General features: G+C 38.5%; 2 protein-coding genes across 3 annotated transcripts in view; one reads left to right on the forward strand and one right to left on the reverse strand.

The window, feature by feature from the left end:
• Positions 1 to 15547, forward strand: part of LOC131037370 (uncharacterized) — a 50830-nt gene extending 35283 nt beyond the window's left edge. For both annotated transcript variants that reach the window (XM_057969492.1, XM_057969493.1), the window contains one exon: positions 14332 to 15547. In XM_057969492.1, the coding sequence (XP_057825475.1) occupies positions 14332 to 14820 (489 nt within the window). In that variant the 3' untranslated portion in view covers positions 14821 to 15547. The remainder of the gene's footprint in view (positions 1 to 14331) is intronic.
• A 391-nt stretch (positions 15548 to 15938) lies between these two features.
• On the reverse strand, positions 15939 to 23599 carry LOC131874030 (secreted RxLR effector protein 161-like). Its single transcript, XM_059217239.1, has 3 exons — positions 23457 to 23599; positions 16114 to 16567; positions 15939 to 16013 (listed from the first exon to the last, which is right to left on the reverse strand). The coding sequence occupies exons 1-3, from the start codon at positions 23597 to 23599 to the stop codon at positions 15939 to 15941; spliced, it is 672 nt and encodes a 223-aa protein (XP_059073222.1).
• Positions 23600 to 24305: the final 706 nt, after the last annotated feature.

Consider the following 24305-nt stretch of genomic DNA (forward strand, 5'->3'; position numbering starts at 1 on the left):
TCTTAACAGATCGCACTCCATCCGATCGGGTAAGTAAATAATGCTAGTTAACATGCTGTGGTGAGAGGTACGTAGGAAGAGATGTGTCTTCCCACGTGGGAAGACATATCTCTTCACTACGTAACCCCTCATCCACTTATATAACATGCATACATTGAGAAGGATGGACACACCGAAATCGATAAGTGTGGTGCATCCTTCAAATCACACTATAGCAGATAAAATACAACTTTCACATCATATCTCCATCTCTCCTATCTTCTTGATCACAGAATTTCCAAAGAACTTAACATGGTATCAGAGCGAAGTTAAGGAAGATCATATCAAAATTCTGTAACGATCTCATAGACTTTCACCCAGCTCTTACTAGATCACATTCCTATAATCCTAATGGCAACCGGAGTTAGGTTTGAAGACCGATTAGATGGAGCATCAAATTTGTATCTTGGAAATTCAGGATCATGCTTGTTTTGAAAGAAAATAAAATAGACTCCCATGTCAAAAGTGAAATTCCTGAACCGTCTGATGATACAAAGAAAATCCAGTGGAGCAGGGACAGTGAGAAGGCTCTTAAGATAATTGTGGATTCAGTGAGAGACCACATTGTGCCAGTTATTTCTAAATATGAGATGGCCTTTCAGATGTTCAAAGCACTAGCTGACATTTATGAAATCAACAACACTAGCAGGGCTCTCACCCTAAAGAATCAACTACACCATATAAAGATGAATAAAAGAGAAATAGTTACATCCTATTTCTTGAGGATCACTGAGCTTAGGGATCAACTATCCACTATTGGACATCTAGTAGACAACAAAGAACTTGCTATGATGGCCCTAAATGGACTTCCTACCTCATGGGAATCGTTCATTCAAGGAATCAGTGCTCGTTCTAAATTTCCTAAGTTTGATAGATTGAAAACCGATTGCATTCAAGAGGAATCTCGACTTGTCACAAGAGGAATAAAACAAAGCAATGGTAATGAAGACATTCAAGTTCTAAACTCTAATTCCCACAAGAAAGGAAAGAAGAAGAACTTTAAGAGAAGGAGGGACAACAACTCAAATGGAAAGAGTTCTTCAAAGAAAAAGAGAGACATTTCTGAAGTACAATGTTTCAGATGTGACCAATATGGGTACTATGCAATGAAGTGCCCAGACAGGATCAAGCAACAAGCTTCAATGGCAAAAATTAAGAAAGGGAGTGATTCCAAGAAGCTAGTCTTCTACTCAACCCTCTCTAGTCAAGTCACCTCCAGTTCCAACACATGGGTGATTGACAGCGGAGCATCTCGACACATCACTGGATTTCGTGAACACCTAGATACACTTGTGGAAAATTCAAATGAAGAAGTGACAATTGGTGATGACTCAAATTATCCAGTTATGGGATTAGGAACCTGCAATATTAACCTAAAGTCAGGCATATCCCTACAGCTGACTGGAGTTCTATTTGTACTTGGTATAAAGAGAAACCTTGTCTCAGTTTCTGCACTTGAAGATAAGGGTTACAGATTAACCTTTATGGAAGGAAAGGTACTTGCTTGGCCAAAGAACTCCACCATCAAGAAAGCCCACACCATTGGAGTAAGACAAGGGAGCCTCTACAGACTTTGCACCACTCCACCTCTAGCCTTGATTCATGAGACTCCAGATTCGAATGAACTTTGGCACAAAAGATTAGGGCACCTTCATTTCCATGCCCTACCTAAGATAGAGAAGATGGTGATTGGCTTACCCAAGCTAAGTCAAAATTCTGAAGGAGCCTACAAAGGGTGTGCCTTGGGAAAGAATAGTAAAGGTTCTTTTAATTCTAGCAACAGTAAATCCAAAAATGTATTAGAATTAGTTCATTCTGATTTATGTGGACCCATGTTTGTACCCTCCTTAGGGGGATTTTTATATTATGTAATATTTGTAGATGATTATTCTAGGAAGACCTGGATATATTTTTTGAGGTACAAAGAGTTTGAAGAAATCCTTTCTAAATTTAAGGAATTCAAAGCTCTTGCAAAAAATATGACAGGTAAGAAAATCATAACCTTAAGAATAGACAATGAGGGGGAATACACTTCTGATTTGTTTAAAGATTTTTGTATAAATGCTGGGATTAAGAGGGAGTTAACTGTACCTTATAACCCACAACAAAATGGGGTAGCTGAAAGAAAGAATAAGACTATAGTAGAAGTTGCTAGGGCTATGTTGTTTGACCAAAATATAGAAACCTCATTTTGGGCTGAAGCATCAGCTGTGTACATTCAAAATAGATGTCCTCATTCTCTTCTTGATAATAAAACCCCTGAAGAAGCCTTTACTGGTAACAAACTTGACATAAGTCATTTCCGGATCTTTGGGTGTCCAGTCTATATTCATGTCCCCAAAGAAAAGAGGTCAGGTCAAAGTTAGAACCTTCTGGAAAGAAAGGAGTATTTGTTGGGTACAGTGAAACCTCTAAAGCTTACAGAGTATACATACCTGGTCAAAGGCAAATTGAACTAAGCAGAGATGTCATCTTTGAGGAAGACATAGCATTCAGGAGGTCCAAAAGCTCTAATGAATTAGAACACCAAGATCCTCCTACAAGCTTGGATGAGGATTCCACCCCTGAGATTTAGAGGGAGACCCCTGAAAACGTTGAGCATGAAGTTCAAAGCTTACCTTTAGAAGAACATTATCCCGAAACTAGGAAGAGACCACTTTGGGCTAAAAAGATGCTTCAAGAAGCTGAAAATTATGCTGCTCCAAAGGGGATCTTCAGAGAAAGTAAGAGACCTAACCTATTTTCCAGTTATACTGCCTTGATGAGTGAGATCATTGATGCGGAACCTTCCTGTGTTGGAGATGTGCTCAAGCATGCTATGTTAGAAGAGTATCAGTCAATTCTGAAAAATGATGTCTGGGATATTGTGCCTAGGCCTAAAGGCAAATCTGTGGTATCTTCTAAATGGCTCTTCAAAATCAAACATGCAGCAGATGGCAGCATTGAAAAGCACAAAGCAAGGTTTGTTGCCAGAGGTTTCTCACAGAAAGAAGGTATTGACTATGAAGAGACATTTGCTCCTGTTGCCAGATACACTTCTGTCCGAGTAGTTTTGGCTATTGCAGCATCTAAAGGATGGAAAGTCCATCAAATGGATGTCAAGACTGCTTTTCTGAATGGTAAGATTGAAGAAGTTTATTTGGAGCAACCTGAAGGTTTTGTGATTCATAAGGCTGAATCACATGTCTGTAGATTAAAGAAAGCTCTATATGGACTGAAACAGGCCCCAGAGCATGGTATGAAAGAATTGATCACTATCTCTTGGAATTAGGGTTTTCCAAGAATGAAGCAGATCCAAATCTCTACTACAAGGTAATCAATGGTGAATTATTAATTCTTATTCTTTAATGTGATGATCTACTAATCACATGGGAGGATAATTGTCTTTCTCGATGTAAGAAAGAATTAGCCTTTGAGTTTGATATGAAAGATTTAGGAATTCTTCACTACTTCCTTGGATTGGAAGTTTGGCAACAGGCAGATGGTATAATCCTTAATCAAGGAAAATACATCATTGATATACTCAAGATTTAGAATGATTGATTGTAGATCCATGACCACACCTATGGAGACAAATCTGTACAAGCTAAAGGAAACAGCTGTAGAATCAGAGTTTGTAGATCCTACACTCTACAGACAGATTATTGGATCTCTGATGTATTTGGTAAACACAAGACCTGATATATTTTATGCTGTTAATGCACTAAGTCAGTTCATGTGTGAACCTAGGGAAATACATCTTGTTGCTGCAAAGCATATTCTGAGATATCTTCGAGGAACTATTGGTTTTGGTCTGAAATATAAACATGTAGACCTTGACCTACATGGATTCACTGATTCTGTTTGGGCTGGAAGCATAGTTGACAAGAAAAGCACATCAGGATGTTGCTTCAGTTTAGGATCAGGAATGATCTCATGGATATGTAGAAAACAGTCTTCAGTTGCTCAGAGTTCTACGGAAGCTGAATACATTGCAGTCTCCATGGGAGCAAGAGAAGCTGTATGGCTCTGGAAATTGCTTGCAGGACTGTTTGGTCAGCCCTTAAATCATACTATCATCTATTGTGACAATCAGAGTTGCATCAAGCTTTCAATGAATTCAGTATTTCATGACAGGTCTAAACACATTGAGATTCCTTATCACTATGTTCGAGATATGGTGGAAAGGAATGTGATCCGATTGAATTATATTAGTACAGGTGATCAGATTGCAGACATTCTTACCAAGCCTCTCTCCACTCTCCAGGATCAAGAATGAACACTTTAGAGATAAACCTGGTATGGTTGAAAATGTTATTTAATTTTGAGTTAGAGTCTCATTTATTCTAATATACTAATATATTTAAAGATGTTTAATGTGTAAACTTTTTCTTGTCATGTGTGTGACTCCATGACTTCATGGGCCTTCTGTGAACATTATTGAAGGGTGATGACTTTTCAATAATGAACACTTGTTTCAAATTGATATTGTAAGGTTACGATTTTACAATTATCAATTTATCTATCTTGATGGATATCATGTGACTTGATATCTATGGACATGTCATGATAGTATATATATCTCTGAGACATTATGGTAGATATCTGTTGGTTGATATCATTAAATAAACCATAATTGTGATAGAGATCTTTATGGTGAATATTATGAACATAATATTCGTGGACATGCCATGAAATCATTATTAGTATGGTAGGCATCATGTGACTTGATGCCAGTGCACATACCTTACTTGATAACTATGAGTTATGGTGAGTATCGTGAGATTTGATATTCATTGTTGAACCATATCTCTGAATATCACTATGGTGTGATATCTCCTCTTCACAATCAATGGATGAATTGTGATGTTTTCTCTAACATGAAATGTGTCCTCCCTATTTAAGAGGGAGTGTTAATTTTTGTAACATTGGTCGTGCTATTTCATGATTCCAATGTATTAATCTGATTACATGTTAACATATATACTAATAGATTAACTATTAGTATATACGTTAACAAATGATGAATAAAACAAGATTAAATAATTGCATTTAACCAACGGTTACACCGTTACATGTTATCGGGTTGTAAGCGATTCTTAACAAATTGCACTCCTTCTGATCGGGTAAGTAAATAATGCTAGTTAACGTGTTGTGGTGAGAGGTACATAGGGAAGAGATGTGTCTTCTCACGTGGGAAGACATATCTCTTCAGTACGTAACCCCTCATCCACTTATATAACATGCATACATTGAGAAGGATGGACACACCGAAATCGATAAGTGTGGTGCATCCTTCAAATCACACTATAGCAGATAAAATACAACTTTCAGATCATATCTCCATCTCTCCTATCTTCTTGATCATAGAATTTCGAAAGAACTTAACAACGGATTCATACGGTGCTTCTTTCCAACACGTGCTCAGCTTCCCTTGTACGGATCCATATTGTTGTTCAGTACGGATTTATACCACAGTCACCTAAGGATTTCGTATGGATTTGTATGGTGATTCTGTCTATTTCCCGTACGATAACCTGCAATGGCTAATGTCTGTTGTCCATATAGGTTCGTACGGCTGTCTTCTTCGGTTCGACCTTGCTTCCAATATTGATGTGTACAGATGTCCTCGATGGCTTTGTTTTCGAGGCCAAAATGTTTCCATACAGAGGTGTACGACTTCTCTTCCTTCTCTTCTCCGTGGCTTCCTTGGCCTCGTACGGATATGCATGACCTCTTGCTGTTGTCCCTTCCGCGAGCTTGTACAGGCCCGTACGTTCTTAGCTCCCCTGTCCGTATGGATTTGACTCCACTAATTCACTCTGTAGTTTTGCCGAACCTAGCTGGCCCCTGTACCACCCCTTCGGCCGTAGGGGTTTCCTCCTGCCATCCGTAGGTGTCGCTCCACTTACCATACCTTCAACCGTAGGTGTGACCATGCCTTCAGCCGTAGGTGTCATCATGCCTTCGGCTGTAGGTGTTTCCTCCTGTACTACCCTGCCATCCATAGGGGTCTTTCCACGTACCACACCTTCGGTCGTAGGTGTTTCCTTCCTTACCATACCTTCGGCAGTGGGTGTTTCCTCACGTACCACACCTTCGGTCATAGGTGTTTCCTTCCGTACCATACCTTCAGCCGTAGGTGTTTCCTCACGTACCACACCTTCAGCCGTAGGTGTTTCCCCACGTACCACTCCCTCGGTCGTAGGGACTTCTTTCGTACCTTCGCCAACCTCTTTGATCTCCCCAATTTCCAACATGTTACAGCCCAGGTGGAAGACCTCATAGTCTTCCATCTACCAGTGAAAGAGTCTGTTGAGGGAGCTCATCTCATCCTCCGAGCATCCTTCCAACTCTAGTACTCCTTCGTCATTGGGTTCCATCTTTCCCTTAGCGTCATGAGAGTCATTTGAGTCAGAATTGGATGATGCCAGTTCCTCGCTCATTGCCTCGTTCCTCAGGTCAATCACATACTTACGGTCTTCACTCTCAATGGAGAGTGTATTTTTCTTCTAGTTATGATTTGCCTTCGCCATGATCAACCAACCCCTCCCGAGGAGAGCGTCGTAGGCCTTCTTCTCCAATGGGATGACGACGAAGTCGAGGAAGAAATCTTGGGTGCCGACAATAGCCTTTTGTGCCATGAGTGTTCCCAAGGGTTTGATACCATGCTGGTTGGCACCTACTAGGTAGAATGTTGGTGGTCAGAGAGTTGGTTTGCCTAGACCCCTCCATGTCTCCTCCGATAATACGTTCACTTCGGAGCCGCCGTCGACGATGGTGTTTGTCAGTTTTCGTCCCATGATCTCCATTTCTACTACGGTTGGCTTTCGGCCAATACTCACAGCGAGTAGCATGGGATCCGTGGCAGACGTGCCAGGTGATTCTGTTGTTGGCATGGGTTCCATGGCAGACATGCCAGGTGGTTTTGTTGTCGGATGGCGGTGTTCCTGGCTGATGGTGTTGTCACCGACTACATTTGTGAGAGCCATTTTTAATTGTGGCATTGTCTGCAAAAGGTCAGATATCAGTATTGGTACAGTAGCCTGCAACATCTGTTTGATTATAGCTTTTTCGGACTCTGATAAAGTGGGGTACTGGCAGCATGATGTGAGGCCCTTCGTTCTTCCGCCATCGCCCGTTCAACATCAGCCTTTGCTTCCCAGAGTCTTTCCTTCTTTGTATGGGGATCGAGGTACACTTCCTTTTTGCTCAACAATCTTGTAATTGCCAGTACCTCCTCGTATGGCTCCTTGACGTCCAACATATTTACCCCTTTCTGCTTTGGGCAGTTAGTGTCCTCATGGTTCCCTGGTCCACACCATTTGCACAGTAATTGTACATTGTCTTTCTTGTTATGGCAATCTCTCGCAAAGTGCCCCCATTCGCTACATTGTCGACACTGTATGATAGGACGTCCTTTGGAGTCATACTGTATTTGGTTTCGCCCTTGTTGATTTCCATTGCCGTAGGTGATACATTTTGAGGTTGTGATGGGCTAGACTCTCCCTGTGTGAAGAGTACTTGCATACTTCTCGTCTTCAAATTGTATGGGCACTCCTTGATTGAATGCCCCAGCACTTGGCAAATCTCACAAAACATATTTCTTGGACAATTACCTTTTGTGTGCCCCTCACTTTTGCACTCAGTACACCATAGTTCATTACCTTCTATGTTGGTTCCTTTCTTAGCCTTCAATTCTTTTATTATTCTCAACATATCCCGTCGAAGGGCTCGTACGGTTTTGGATTCTTTGTCACTGCTACCTTCGGGGCTTTCATCATCGTCGGTCTTCCTCTTCTCTCGGGAGGAGGTTTTGTTTCCACTCTCGATGTCCATCGCCTGATTGTAAGCATCAACATACGAGGGTGGAGGCACTACTTTCATCTTCTTGCGCAGTGAGGGTATCAATCCCTCCGTGAACCACCTCTTCTTCAACCCGTCAGCTGGCTGGTTCTCCATCTTGTTCAATAGTTCTTTGAGCCTACGGTTGTAAGCACGTACACTCATTTTTCCCTTGCTTGGTATTATTGATTTCGACCACGATCTCAGTATCATCCCTCAGGAGTTTGAATTCCCCCTCGAAGGCCTTCTTCAAATTATTCCATCTTGTTTTGTACTGGGCGTTGAGGTCGGTATACCAATTGATTGCCATCCTCCGAAGGATGGCCGGAAACGCCTTCAACCAGTAATCTTGGTCGTCTTGGCCATTTGCCTCCCAAATGGCTATACATGTTTTGCAATGTCGTACAGGGTCCTTTGATCCATCCCTCGTGAACTTCAGTAGTTTCTGCTTCTCCTGGGTGTTCACCATTGTTTTCACTTGGAAGGTACCGTGTGTATTCGCCTTGTGTGCCTGACTTGGGTGGACTGTTTTGACTGCTACGTTCCGGTGCTTTCCCTGCACTCTCGGCCACGCAAGCATGCTCTACACGTCCACCTTCAACGTCCCCAACACTTTGGTAGACTTTTCCGACTGCTACGTTCTAGTGCTTTCCTTGCACTCCCAGACACATGTGCATCCTCTACACGTCCACCTCTAGCGTCCCAACACTTCGAGTACTTCCAGGCTCCGACTCGTCTCTGTGCTTCCTCTGGCCGAGGGTTGGCGGATCACCTAATTGCTTGGTCTTGACCACCCTGTGGCCTCTTCTCACCTTTAATGGGATCTATGGACATGAATCACTCAAGTTTGACCCGATTTCTTTTAAGGCAACGGCGCCAAAATGTTAATCGCTACAGCTGATAAATTAAATGCAAGAAACAATAATGTACTTGACAATGCATACCAGACACAACAGTAAAATATATCTTTATTCGCACATGCAATTATTACAGAGAAGAGACCAGAGATGGCCGGCCAAGGATTATAATAGACCCGATTGTACCGTACTACTTCCTTGGCGGTACACAACATATTTAAAGACCGTCAACCAACCGACACATAACTACCCGAGACTGACAACCCACCTAATACAATTAATTAATACATTGTCAGATAACAAATATTATCAAACATAACAACATGCAATTTATGCCGACAACAACTTTTATGGAGTGTTTGGGGTCCCATGCTTAGGAATCTTCGTGTCAAAACCTACAATGGCATGTCCCTTTTCCAAAAATCTGATGAAAGACTAGAGGCGACTCAATGAAATGTCGGAGATCAAGTATTGGAGCTACCGCTTTACACATGCTATGGAGATGTTGGAGGTCAAGAATCAGAGCTATACTTGCACATGCCAGGGAGATATTGGGGATTGGGGATCGGACCTATTGCTTGACACATGCCATTGAGATGTTAGGGATCGAGGATCGGAGCTACCACTTGACACATGCCATGACAGTGTTGAGGATTGGGGATCGAAGATACTACATAGCATGTGCCAAAGTGGTAGAAAGATATGGGAACCTCCAAAAATTTGACAACGAGACATAGGCAAGGTTTCTATCGGGGCTAGTAAAGGACTCCACCTAGTATCAGGATAAGAGAAACTTTGAAACTTTAAATTGGAATTTTGCAAGGCCTTTATGGCCAACCTAATGTATTGTGTACGCTGTAAAATTCACATTTGGGCCTTGGCACCAATGTATGGTTAGGTCAACTTGTTTTATCTTTTGGGTGTGCAACATATAAAATTTGGAAAACATTTCATTTTGAGATCACCAGTTATTACGACATTCTTATTTCTTGGAGCACTTTGTGTTCGAGATTTCTTTTGGGGATGAAAACCCTAGGAGAATTTGATTAGTGGACAAAAACCCATTGGTTACTGGAATTGGAGGATGAAAACCCTTTGGTTGTTGAGGGCATTCTCACATAAGGATTGCATTTGAGCTTCATGGATTTGCAGAAAAGTTCAGTTGTTCAGCATGTGCATTTTGTGTTACAGATTTGTAGTTGTTGTAGCTTTTGTAATGATTGCCATTACAGTCCATCTTGGTGTAGAAATCAGAATTATATCAATATGGGCAGCTTGGCTCAAGGAAGCCACCACCCTAGATGAGTAGGATGAAACAAAGAAGGTCAATCCTCTCTAAGTGTAAGGGCTCAAGGAAGCCAATATGGGCAGCCTGGCTCAAGGAAGCCAACACCCTAGGTGAGTAGGATGACACAAAGAAGGTCAATCCTCTCTCTATGTATAAGGGCTCAAGGAAGTCCATGAGACTGAATGACCCAAAGAAGGTCAGTCTCTACAAAAGGCTCAAGGAAGCCAAAATAGGCAAGGGCTCAAGGCAGCCAACTCCTTCTCTAAGCATATCTAGAATAACTTTGATTTACTTAATTATATATATAGTGTTACTAATCTGGGTGCAGGAAAAGGGAAGGCCATAAATTGCTTGAGGACAAGCAATCTTAAGAGGGGGAAACTGTGATGTCCCCACCCGAGAAGCACTGAAGCAACTTCGTGAAGTCTCTAGGAAGAGACGAAGTTGTGACAGTAACAGCATCACATGTGCACTACCCCGACAAGACCCAGATCACTGTAACATGATCACCGTGATTAGGCCGGATTAGGGATGTTGTTAAGTTACAGTTGCCGCAAGCCTTGCTCTTCGTGCCAATGAACAGTAGATATAACACACTGCCATTGGAAGAAATCCGATATGAACCAAGACGTGACAAATATCGATTATGGAGGGCAGAGACTGTGTTTACAAGAATGCATTAGAGGCAGGTTAAATTTAATAATGAACAAATACGATTATGATCACACGGCAATGAATTGTCTAAAGATGCAAAGATATGAACTAAGCACGGGTTCATGAAAGAATGCGAACTTAACAAGTAACTAAACTTTAACTAAAAGATGCGTTTAAGAGATGCACCCATTCGAATGCCCAAGCTATTTAGGAGAAGTGACATCGGTCCACAATGGGAAAAAGCAGGATATCGGGGAAATTGCGGAAGAAACCAATCGGATTTCACTGGAGATAAGAAAAGGGTCATCGTATCAAAGGGATAGAGGGTCGATGCACACACAGAGGCAGTGGCAACATCAGCAGTGAGCCAGATTACACTGTGAGCATAGCCCAAATTGTGTGGTTAATGTATCTAAAACCAAAATAAGGTTCAGAACAAGGATATGTTGAAGGATCATCATATGTATATGTAAATACATTTTTGTATGAAAGGAAGTATTCTCTTGCAGACTTGATATAATTGAATCATAATAATCTTATAGCCCATTCATTCTGGAACTGTCTACTTTAGATATACCATCATTACCCTAACCAGGGGAGGAGGATTCAATCAAGGATTATCACAGAACCATCTCTGTTAGTTGCAACAGCAGATACATTTTGTACTCACACAACAGAGATAAATTATTTGCAGACTCTATATAATTCATTCAAATCTGTCTTCAAAATCACTTATTCTGAAACTACTTGCTGCTAATTAACTGTTATCCATCATCCAAGGAAGAGAGCCCCATAGGGGACATTGCAGTTTGTAAGAAAAGGATTGGAGGGAATGGGGGAAAAGATGGAAGGACTAGAGGTGCAGGGTTTCATTGTGGGATTGGAGGTGAGAATTGGACATGGGGATGAAAGTCTAGAAGTTCATTGAAACTTTGCAAGTGGATGAAAATGAGCAAATGAAGTGATTTGGAAGAAATGTGGGAAAAAAGGTGCAGAACCATAGGTTAGGATAGGATGCTTGGATGGAAGAATGAAAGTTCAAAAGTCAGCTTGAATTCTACTTAGGAAGAAACAAACAACAAAAGCATCAAAATACTTTGTGGGAATTCAATGCCAAACTGGAAGGATCAAAATTGGAAGTAGAACTAGAGGAAGTCTGGAAGTGCAACAAGACTCCACAGAAAGGGAATTGGAAGGAAGGGTGGTAGGAATGAGGAATGGAGAAGGATTAGAGGTTGGGAGGAAGAAGGGAATGGGAAGAAGTTTGGATGAACTCTGCAACTCCACAAAAAAGGGAGAATGGGAAAGGAGCGAGTGAATGGGAGAATGCAGAGATGTGTAAGAGGATGGGATGTTGGGAACAGCAAGAAGTTTGTACGAATCTTGCAAGTTCACAAAGCACATGAAACTTGATCGAAAGTTGAGAACGGGAGAACGTGTGGATGCAGAAGAGGATGAGAGATTGGGACAAGGAGATGTGAGTCCAGAATCCCAGATGTTCATCGAAACCTGCAAATGGAGGAAAGTAAGGAAGAGTAAAGGGAGAATGAATCTGATAGACTTAGCTGGATTTCCATGTGGGACTGGTGGTCAAGACAAGATGCTAGATGATTGGAAGAAGTCTTGTGGTCCACTGGAACTCCGCAAATTTGTAGAAACTGAGGAAAATGACCAAAACCTTTGCAAACTTAGAACTTTCATGTACTTTTGCAACTTTTAGCAATTGATAAGAACATGGGGGATGATGAGGAAGAACAATTAGGCAGTTTTGACCAAGGGGGACCTGTTTAAAGATTTCTTAGATTGGTTATAGATGATGGGAAAAGTGAGGTCTAATGCACAAAGGGGCTGGAACTCGAGCAATTTTTTTGCAATGTCATATTGAGTCTTAACAAATTCTATATAACTTGAAATCTTTGGTCTGAGCTAAACAATAGTTGTTAAGTTTTATGTTCATTTCATCTCAAAAGGTCTAATTGACTCGATTTTTTTCTTAACCTGAAGTGACAAACTTTATTGCACAATGATTTAAATATCTTTTTCTGCCAAGGCACATGCCTGTAAGATTTCCCTTAGAGATTTCAGGGCTTAGTTTTGCAGTATTTTCTCAGTTCACATGACCATTAGTATTTGTGTTGTCCTTATTACCTTTTTGGAGGCTGTTTTGATTTTTTCTTGTCATTTTGATATATGTGAGCATATATCATGTAGTGCAAGCAACATTATTCAATATCATTTGGGGCTTATGAGCAATCTAAACTTGCAACCGACATTGTTCATAAGTTGCATTCATCTGAAATTTCTTTGAATAATTTTGAGCCTTTTAAGTTTCCAAACCTTGTAAACTTCTAGAGCACATTAACTGGCATTATCTGTAAATGCATTTAGACCTTTTGGTACATTGACAGAGATTTCAACATCTTTTCCCACAATCTTCTTACGACGATTGTTATTCTTTGTTGGCAGTCAAATTTAGTTTACCATCGTAGGCATTATGAATTCTCAACTAATATCACCTGTCTTTTCCTTGGCATGCTTTGCATTACTTGTTCTTTTAGTTATCTTCATATGAGGTCAGTTATGCTCAGCTCAGCTGTTAACAGTTATGCACATAATACTAGAAGTATCATGAATCAGCATCACGAAAAGTTTATTGTCAACAGCAGTAAATCTCATGGACATGTTCAATTTATGTGGTCAAGTTTGAACAAAAATGCTGCTGGTGCATGTCTTGATGAGGCTATGGGTAGCTATCTTGAGGGGGTTTTTTGCTTTTCAAACTATGCATTGCTTTCTTTAGTCTTTGTAACCTGAACTATAGTGTTTTCAGATATGTATTGTATAAGAGCTGCTGTCATAATGTTATGGACGACTATTGCTATGATTTTGCTTAGCTGGTAGCCTTGTTTGGATTCCTAGTTTGTTTCCGGGGGTTTGGTTGGGTATGTTTTTTTGCCTCTCACCATTCCTCTCTCGGTGTTGGCTGTTTTGTAAGAGCTGCCTGGTTATATTTATCAATACAATCATCTTTTTATCAAATGAAAAAACAAAGTGGTGGTTTACTTATTTTACATCGTTGTCAACAATTAAGAATATTATTGTAATCTAGAAGTGAATGTATTTCACTAGATGCTAAAAAAATTAAATTGAAACAGTATCTGGTAGATACGTTATCTTAATTTTTTGTTTGATTCCTCAGTAAATGAAAATTTGGTGGTTGGTGCATTTGTTAATAGCTTTTTTTAAATGCCTGATAGAATGATAGTTTGAGAAGATAAGATATATTCTTATAGCATTAAATGCATTATTGTAAAGATTTTTGGCTCGTCTAAGTGAGATTTGAATTAGTCTGGACAGTTTTACATCGCATGTTTGCCAGCAATTAATATTTTCTGCTATGATAAACGCTACTTCTGTCAACCTTCCATCTGCATTTGAGTTTTGTGTTTTATGTAAATATTTTGCTTTTATTATCTTCACCTGAAAATACTCTTTCTTTATCCTTCCAGAAAAGCTTACCTGCTTCTAAAACCATGTGTCCATTCCCCAGAGTATTGTTTTAAAAAATTGCTCAAGTTTTTGATTTTCTATTTGTGTTCACTCTTAATACTTACGAAATAATGCTTCTCTTGTGTAACCTTAAATATTGAATTGTCATGATGAATGCAGGATGGAGTTTTCCTATTGCCTGGTTGCTGTGATCCATTTAATGAGAAAGCCCTGCGGGCATCACAGGGGGCATGCTTTCAGGTTCCAATTGCTACAGGCCTTTGGAATCATCTGGAGATTCTTAGAGATCAATATCAAATGAATTTGTATGCAGCCCAACAGCTTAGCCATAAAACAAGTGAAGAGATAATTTCAAGAAAAAATGTACCTTTTGAGAATGAAAAGACTCCAATCATTTATTCTCAAAATGATTTGATGTTCACTGAAAGTAAAGATTGCAATGGTAATAATCCAACTCTACTGTCGCATGAACTTGTATCTGCTTTAGCAGATAAGCCAGTGTGTCTAGTACTAGGCAGTGAGGGGAAAGGACTGTCTGAACATACAAAAAAGTTATGCAACCTTGTTGCAATACCCATGCCAGGTGGGTCTGAATCCCTCAATGTGTCAGTTGCTGGGGGCATTTTCTTGTTTCTGCTCCGAAGATGAACATAATGCAGATTTGCCTTGTTGAAACTTGGAAGTAGAGACTACTCAATTTAAAGAGTTTTCTACTTGCTGATTATATTTAAAAAACATAGAAAAGAAATTTGGTTGACATCCACAGATCTCTAAATATGTAAGAAATGGCATGCAGTCAAATGCCAGTCCACTGAAAGCTTTTCTTATGGAATTCAGTTCAGCCATTCTGAGTTATGAGTTTTCAAATTGGTGTCTACAAGGGTTTCTGACTCTGTAAAAGGGTTATGGAGTTTGTTATGAAAGCTGTGTAGGTTTCCTTTAATGCATCTATATCTTCGTCATATTTCTGAAGAGTGGGATAAAGCTGCAATTCGTTTCCCCATGTTTAATTTTTTTGTGGGAGCTAAAATCGGCAATTTGAAGTTGGCCGACACAATGAAAATACAAAAATATTTATATAAAAGACTCTTCTCTGGTGAAGGTGAAAAATAAGAAACTGGAGTATCTGTTTTTAACTATGCTAATTCAAGGAGAATACACAGCATGACATCTGTTTAATCTTGCAGATTTGGGTTCCACAAACCTCTATATCATTTTTTACCTCTTTTTGGATTTATTCATTCTTGTTCATGTCAGTTTGTTGTCAAAATGTATTTCAAGAACACGGGTTAAGACAAGCCCAAGTGGGTCAATGATAGTTCCTGATATTGTACATTTTTTTAGACAAATTTGTAAAATGGATTGTACTTCCATATTAGTGTTCTATGGTAGTTGTGATGGTTTGGAGCTTGCCACCTTTTCCTACACTTTGTGATGACAATAGAATGGATGGAAGATGATATTGGTGTTAGCCTAGGAGAAAATAACAATCTGGAATCTCTGTTAGCAGCAGATAGAAAAAAGAATGGAAAGAATGGCAATCTGAATATTATTTGTATTCCAATAAAAAAACTGTACATCCAAAATAAAATAAACAAGCAGATATAAAGAGGAGGCAAAAACAGTTGTAAACTGTTATACAAAACTGCCGGAACAGAAAAACCTAATAAATAAACTAATGAAAAATTAATCTAAATAAAACTAAACCCGTGAAGAGAAATAAACCCGTGAAGAGATATTAACATCCCCCCCTTAAACTGAAGGGGTTAAGCCAAGCATTTCTCTGAACATCTCAAACTTTTCTCTGCCCAAAGCCTTGGTAAGAATATCTGCTGGTTGATCTGCAGTGGGGCAATATTTAAGGTATATGGTGCCATCTTTCACATAATGCCGAATCAAATGAAACTTTGTATTGATGTGCTTGGTGCAATCATGAAATACTGGATTTTTAGCCATTTTGATAGCAGATTGATTGTCAATGAAGAGTGGAGTTGATGAAATCTGTGGTGTTTGAAAGTCTTCAAGAATTCTTCGAAACCATAAGATTTCCCAAGTTGCTTCAAAGGCGGCCATATATTTAGCTTCGGAAGAAGAGGTAGCTGGAACAGATTGCTTTTTAGATCTCCAAGAGATGAGAGCAGATCCAAGATACATTAAATACCCGGATGTAGATTTTCCATCTGTAGAATCACCTGCATAATCGGAATCGGAATAGCCAACCAAAGAAAATTGGTTTGTCTTGGAGTATTTGAGCCCATAGTTCTGAGAACCTTGCAAATAGCGAAGAATGCGCTTGGCAGCTAACCAATGAGTTTCTTTAGGTTGTTGCATAAACCTTGAAAGAACTCCAACAGCAAAAGAAATATCCGGACGGGTAGTTGTAGCATAAATCAAACTACCAACAAGTTTCCTATAGATAGTTGCATCAACCAATGCTGAAGGGTCATCTGAAGAGAGCTTAAGATTTTGCTCCATAGGAGTACTAAGGGGTTTACAATCAGCCATGCCAAACTTATGCAAAAGTTCACCAATATATTTTTGTTGGGTGATAAATATAAAATGAGGTGTTTGAGTTACCTCAATACCCAAATAGTAATGAAGATGGCCCAAATCAGTCATATCAAAACCTTGCTTCAGTTGTTCTTTCACATTTTGAATATTATTCTCATCGGGACCAGTGATAAATAAATCATCCACATAAACAATAAGATAGACAATAATCTTATCAAGTTTTTTAACAAAAAGTGTGGCATCATCAAATTCAAAATGCTGGAAATTCAACTTTAAAAGATACTCGGTAAGTTTTTCATACCAGGCTCGAGGAGCTTGTTTCAAACCATATAATGATTTGACAAGCTTGCATACCTGATGTTCTTTTCCATTGACTGCATACCCATCTGGTTGAGTCATATAAACTGATTCTTTGAGATCACCATTTAAGAATGCCGTTTTAACATCCATTTGGTGAATTTTCCACCCATATTGAGCTGCAAGGGCCAACAAAGCACGAATGGTGGTCCATTTTGCAGTAGGTGCAAAGGTTTCATCATAATCTATCCCCTCCTTTTGAGCATAACCTTTGGCAACAAGTCGGGCTTTGTGTTTGTCAAGTGTACCATCTGCTTTATATTTATTCCTGAAAATCCACTTGCAGCCAATAGGTTTACAACCAAGTGGAGGATCAACCAACTGCCATGTGCCATTTTTCAAAAGAGCATCATACTCATCTTGCATAGCTTTCCTCCATACTGTAATATTTTTGGCTTCATTATAGGATGATGGTTCAGAGTCAATTATGAGATTGAGTTCACCAATGGCCTCCAAGTTATCTGCACTATTGGTTTGAGCTTGGAGCCTTGCTTTGTAAGAGCTTCTTGTACCTGTTTTACCTATTTCATCAGGTCTTAAATCTTTCAATGTTTGTTGGACTTGTTTTGCCCATTTATGAGAAGACTTTGGTTGCACAAAAGATGTGACCATTTCATTACTAGATGTTGTATCAGTGGTTAATAGTTCAGAGAGTTCAAGCTCATCGTGATGGGCTTCTTCTTGGTCATTTATTGATGGAGCAACGTGAATTAGATCACTTGGAGATATAGATTCTATATGTGGAATCTCACAAGAGTTTTCTATCAAAGGAGACAAATTTGTAATTGTATCAAGCTGTTTGAATTTACATTCATCATTTTCAGCATTGTTGGAGGTTTCAACAAATACAACATCACATGTAATAAAGAAAGTTTTGTTGACTTCATCATACAACCGATATGCTTTGGAAGATTCTGAATAACCAAGAAAAATACACTTAATACTGTGATGTTGTAACTTACTTCTTTTGTCCTTGGGAATTAAAGCATAGCAAGTGGAACCAAAAATGCGAAGATGTCGAACAGAAGGAGGATATCCAAACCACACTTCATATGGAATAGATTGATGTAATGCAGATGATGGAGATCTATTACGAAGATAAACTGCAGTTCTTGCTGCTTCAGCCCAAAAATGTAATTTTATTCCTTTAAAATATAACATTGCACGAACCATATTCATGATAGTTCTATTCATTCGTTCAACAACACCGTTTTGTTGAGGAGTACCTGGAACAGTAAGATGATGTTGGATCCCATTTTGACGTAGATAGTCCTCAAAAACTAGAGAAGTAAATTATCCACCATTATCTGTTTGAAGAGTACCAATTTGAGATTGAGCTTGTTTTTCAATCATAACACGAAACCTTTTAAAAATTTCAAAAGCTTCTGATTTTTGCTGCAAGAAATAAATCCAAGTCATGCGATTGTAATCATCAATAAACAACATGAAATACTTAGATCCTCCCACATAATTTATTGGTAAAGGCCCACATAAATCAGAATGAATAAGCTGCAATTTTCTTTGTGCTCTCCAAGTGGAGCGAGGAAAAGAATTTCTATGTTGCTTGGCAAGAATACATGCTTCACATTTTTCAATTGTTTTAGGCAAAACAGGTAAGCCATCAACACCATGCTTTTGCAAGATATGAATGTTATCATAACCAATATGCCCAAGTCTTGCATGCCATAAAAGAACAGGAGATAGACTACCTTCTTCAGTAAGATATGCAAAATTTTTAGAAAAAGAAGTGCCATTTAGTTTTAATAATCTCCCATCCTCACATCCAGTGAATACAATTTGATTATTTGATTGTTTTTTAACAACAAATTGCCCATTTTTTAACAGAATAGAGTAGCCTTGTTGTCGAATCAATACTAGTGATAACAAATTACGTTGCAATTGAGGAATAAACAATACATCATGAAGCACAAAGTCTGGACGATTAGGCAACTTAAATCGAACAGTTCCTTTTCCAATAGGTTTGAGACTTGATTTATCAGCTAAATAAATTGGACCACATGCACTTTCATGAAATTCCTCAAAGTAATCACGCCGAAATGTCATATGTTGTGTGGCTCCAGTATCTAAGATCCAAGAATCATACCATGAGGAATTAGATGCAAAGTCAAAAACAGAAAGCACATATTGATCACCATCACTATCACAAGCAAATTGGGCTACTCCTAGAATTTTATCATCTGAATGTTTATCATCATTATAAACTTTTATTTTATCTTTTTGCTTAAAAGTATTTTCTTTAAAACTTTCCATCTTATCCCATGACAACTTGCATTCATGTGCTTCATGACTTCCTTTTCTACCACATCTTTTACAATATAAATGTTGCCTATCATTTTGATTATCATTTTTCCTCCATTGACCTCTACCTTTGCCTCTATCATTATAACCTCCTCTTGAAGAGCTCCTATTTAGAGGTTTTTCTTGGTGAGCAAAACAAACATTTTCATTAGTATTATCTATTTTCCTTCCAAAAGCTTTTTCACGTTCAGCCAACTTTTCAACCAATAAATCAAAAGTAATAGTTTTCAATTGGTTACTTGCTTGAAGGGACTCTAGATAAGTAGAATGTGTTGGAAGGAGTGCCTTAATAAAAGCAGTGAGATAAATATCAACTTTCCCACCAGCAGCATTAACATCTTGTTTTATGGCTCTAATTTCAGAAGCCAAACTCATAACATCACCATTTTTTAATTCAAGATTGAACAATTTTAATTGTAACTGAATAAATTCTAATTCTGAATGAGAATCAAATAAATTTTTTAATTTGTCAAGGGCTTCCCAAGCAAATTTGCATCCCTGTATATGACGATATACATCTCCATTAACTGAAGCTCTTATCAAAGCCAAGGCTTTTGAATTTTTATAATTCCAAATTTCTTTTTCTTTAACATCTGTTGGTTCTGTAGGTTGGGTATCTCCATCACATATTTTATAACATAAATCATTAAAAATTAATGTATTTTCCACTTTTCTATGCCATTCCAACCAAGTATCTTTTCCAGTTAATATTTCCCCAATCAATGAAACAATGGACTGCATTGTAAATTGAAAATAAATGTATATAGAATTTGTAGAGTTTGCAAATTTTATAGGATTGCTCAAAATCTCTTGCCAAACTTTACCAAATATAACAAGATATAAAATTCTTGTACAAATAAATAAATTGATTTCACCTGAATCGATTTTTTTTTTTTTAGTTTCTGTATTTTGATTCTGTAGAAAGCTGCAATCTTCAAATGCTTCACATAAAAATATACTCCAAACTCCAAAGCTCTGATACCACTGTTAGCCTAGGAGAAAATAACAATCTGGAATCTCTGTTAGCAGCAGATAGAAAAAAGAATGGAAAGAATGGCAATCTGAATATTATTTGTATTCCAATAAAAAAACTGTACATCCAAAATAAAATAAACAAGCAGATATAAAGAGGAGGCAAAAACAGTTGTAAACTGTTATACAAAACTGCCGAAACAGAAAAACCTAATAAATAAACTAATGAAAAATTAATCTAAATAAAACTAAACCCATGAAGAGAAATAAACCCGTGAAGAGATATTAACAATTGGGAATTTAGCAAACATAGAGTGATTCGTAGTTAGTCATAACATTTTTGATATCATCCTCATTCTAGAGTATTTGGTAATCAATTTGTGTGATTCAACGCTAGTTCTAACAATACTTTTATCTTGGAGCGATTCACTTCAGATTTTTGAGGATCCTCCCTTCATCTAAGCAATTAGATTATGTGGTGAAGGGTCATATAATCCCAAACACTTAGTAATCTTTTATTTGAATCAATCCTTTGTGTTGTAGCATGTTTGTTGACTTAATGTTATATGACCAAGATCATAACATTCAGATGAATAATCCTAACAAGATACACCACAAACTCTAGAACATTAGCCCATCCTTGAGATAAGAAGATGATAAAGAACCTTGTAACTCAGGACTTAGCATTTATAAACACTAGGTGGTGTTACATTACTCAAATAAAAATTCATGGCATTCCCACATCTACCAATGATAAATTCAACTAAAAAATTAACTGCATCATCATATGCCCGACTACTCATTCTTCAACGAAGGCATGATCTTATACTATCAACTATTATTTCTGTATCATAGGAAGGAATCGCTTACACTTGGCCTCTATCAATCCCAAATTTACAATTTTTTCTCAATTTGGGTTACGTGGTGTTTTATCTCCACAAGTTTACTAGAATTTTCAACAATCGAGGAATGCTGGGTTTGTCATACAGTTAATCCTTTAGATATGTTTCATGATCAACTAAAACTAAATCTTACTTGCACCATTGGTGGCTAAACATTGGCATTTTCATCCACAGAAGTTTCATTCCTCCCCTCTTTAAGTGATGCCACCAATATCATTCACCCTATTTTAGTAACTATGTTCCCTAAGCCTCCACAGTATCCTCCCATACAACATGAGTACCAACCTCTATCTCATCTAGTGCCCTTCTCCACATCTAGATAAGTGAGATAGTGCATCCTCCTTTTCTTATTTCATATTGTCAATATGAAGTTTCAAAATTTCTTCGTGTCCAATTTCTATCCAATGTGCAATTGATTCTATCTTGTACTTCGCTCTCTCCTAGACCTTTATCTACCTTTTCTTATCCTTGAATGGATTCCCATTACCAATTACGTCTTCTAAAAGTAATGTATCATGATTATATTTGGATCATAAAAGCATGAGTCATTGGATAGTGTGGCTGATACCTTCTTCCTTTTCCATGCATCATTTGATCAAGTCAAATTGTATGCTTCTCTATAAAAACATCTCCTGACTCTCTTCTATAACGGTAATATTTTCTCCAAGATGACCTTATATATTCATCGTTTAAGCTATGTAACTGATACAACCACATGCATTGTCATTCTCTTTTTCTTCACTAATGCAACCTTGGGTCTCTACAATAGGTCCTATGATCACCTTGATGATATTTGATAACTTTCCAAAGTTTTCTCCTCTTAAACCAAAGAAACAATGGGCAACCTTTGGAAGATTATTTAATGCCATCAAGGTGATAAGAAACAATAGGCAACCTTTATTCCTCATTCATTTATCTTTTAAAGTGATAAGATTGTTATAACAAACTGATAGTTGTATTAAAGTGGAAATTGATAAAAAAGTCCCCATCATATTGTGATTGGAAATGAAGATGTAAACACCAAAGAAATTAGGTATTCGGACCATTTATTTAAGGTTCCTAAATATACCTACCCCTATTCATCATTAAGATAGCATGAGAATAAATATATTATGGGATGTTCCTTAGCTCTTTAGGTAGGAGCAAAATGCCTTAAAAATTACATCACTAGCTCACTTGGATTGTTGTAATGGCTATTGTAACTTGAGGAAAGGACCATGTAAGCTGAGTTTAGATGATATTATTGCAACATTTGTTTTACTCACATGATGCTTAGTTGGTTCTTGAAGGTATCAATATTTACAAAAACAAACCAAAGCTTATGATGATTTGCAGGTAAATAATATAATTCGAAATGCAAAGACACACCAAAACTACTTGTATTAATCATGAATGAAGAAACATAATTTATACATGTTGTTTTAAAAATTGATTAAATAACTACTACCTAATCGACGGTAATTGATTTCCAACAACTAACAAAACTAATGTTCATTATCTTACATTCTTCCCCATAATGAACATTGTTAAAAAAAAATAAAAAATGTTAATTATCCCTTTTCTCCCCCATAATGGACATGGGGAAGAACACCAAGTAAACTTTGAAGTGCATTGCACTCAATGGACTCCATTTCACTCTTCATTGCAACCCACTCTTCCTTTACATTGGCTTATGCAAAGTCTCGTGGCTCATTATTTTATGTAACATGAGTCATGGAAACATAGTTAACTTGTCTATGGGGCCTTGTAGTCAATTGAGAAAAAATAGTATCTAATATGAGTGATGGGGGATGATTTTTTAGAGCTCTTATTTGGTATTGTTGATACTCACTAGTTTCCACATTTGAATATAAATGTTTTGAATTATCAATAACTTTTGATTCATCAAACATAAGCCTCCTTAGTTCTTTTTTACAATGTATCTTTAGTAGATCGTGCTTGCATGATTTTAAGAAAGGAATCAACAACATATGGGCCACACAAAATGACAATTTAACAAAGGTAGATCATGTGTGAACATTTTTTAAAAAATGGCTCTCTCGTCTCCCTCCAACGACTCTCCCGCCTCCCTCTTTTTGAACGCCATTGGTTATGTTGCGGATGTCTGGGGCTCTGCTTTCCCCCCCTTCCTTGCGCACGGTCCTCGACTCCTACGATCCATGCTACTGTTGTTTGGCCGACGACCCCTTTGGCGATTGTTGATGTGCTTGGTGTTGCATTCACCCCCCTAGTTCCCCGATAGTGGATTTTGCTGTTGCTGGCTCTCTGGCTTCTGGGGAAACGACCTTGCCACCTGCTGCTGATGCTGGTCCTTTTCCCAAACCTGTTGGTAAGCGTACCTTTTCTCGTGTGGCCAGATCTTCCATCCTCTCCCTTGTGTGAAATCCTCCCCTGTGGTGGTTTGCGGACATGATGTTGTGGACAACATTAGGTTTTACCGACGCTGTGATTTGGTGTGCAGATTCTTTGGGCTCTGGCCTTCCCTACCGGATCTCCACCACTAGGTAAGTGACTCCTGGCGGCCTTTGGTTGCTCTTAATATCGAGCTTTTTCCCTGTGCTAAACGTTTTTTTGTTGCTTCCTCCACTTCTTCCATTGATAGGGATTTGATTTTGAGCAAGCTTTGGGCTTGGGGAGTGCACTCCCTCTCCATCAATCCTTGGACAACCTCTTTAAACCCTCTCACTGAACCACTTAATGTGCATCCAGTTTGCGATCGGCTCATCAATCTCCCTCTTCATTTCTAGGAGCACTCTTGCCATGAGGCGATTGGTAACTCTATTGGTCCTTTCCTAAAGGTTGATGATGCTACGTCCTCAATGGAACACACTACCTTTGCCTGCATTCTTGTTGATATCGACATCTCTGCTCCTCTCCTAGGTGATGTAGTTCTTATGGTGGGGGATAGACCTTGCTCACAACTGCAGGATTTTGAAGGCCTCCCCTTTCGCTGCAAAAGATGCTTCTCTACTGGCCATATTGTTTCGGGTTGCTCTTCTCCACAACACAAAGGGGTTTCTACCTAGTGGAAGAATGCTACTGCTGACCACTTAACAATAATTGCTACGAATT

The sequence above is a fragment of the Cryptomeria japonica genome, chromosome 3 (genome assembly GCF_030272615.1).
Source record: "Cryptomeria japonica chromosome 3, Sugi_1.0, whole genome shotgun sequence".
Lineage (NCBI taxonomy): Eukaryota > Viridiplantae > Streptophyta > Pinopsida > Cupressales > Cupressaceae > Cryptomeria > Cryptomeria japonica.

Coding starts and splice junctions, on each gene's coding strand:
- LOC131874030 (XM_059217239.1), bottom strand. CDS start 23,599: ATGGAAGATCTGGCCACACGAGAAAAGGTACGCTTACCAACAGGTTTG. Junction 16,568..23,456: donor ACTATCGGGGAACTAGGGGG/GTGAATGCAACA, acceptor ACTTGTTGGTAG/TTTGATTTATGCTACAACTA. Junction 16,014..16,113: donor TCAAAATGGCTAAAAATCCA/GTATTTCATGAT, acceptor GCCCCACTGCAG/ATCAACCAGCAGATATTCTT.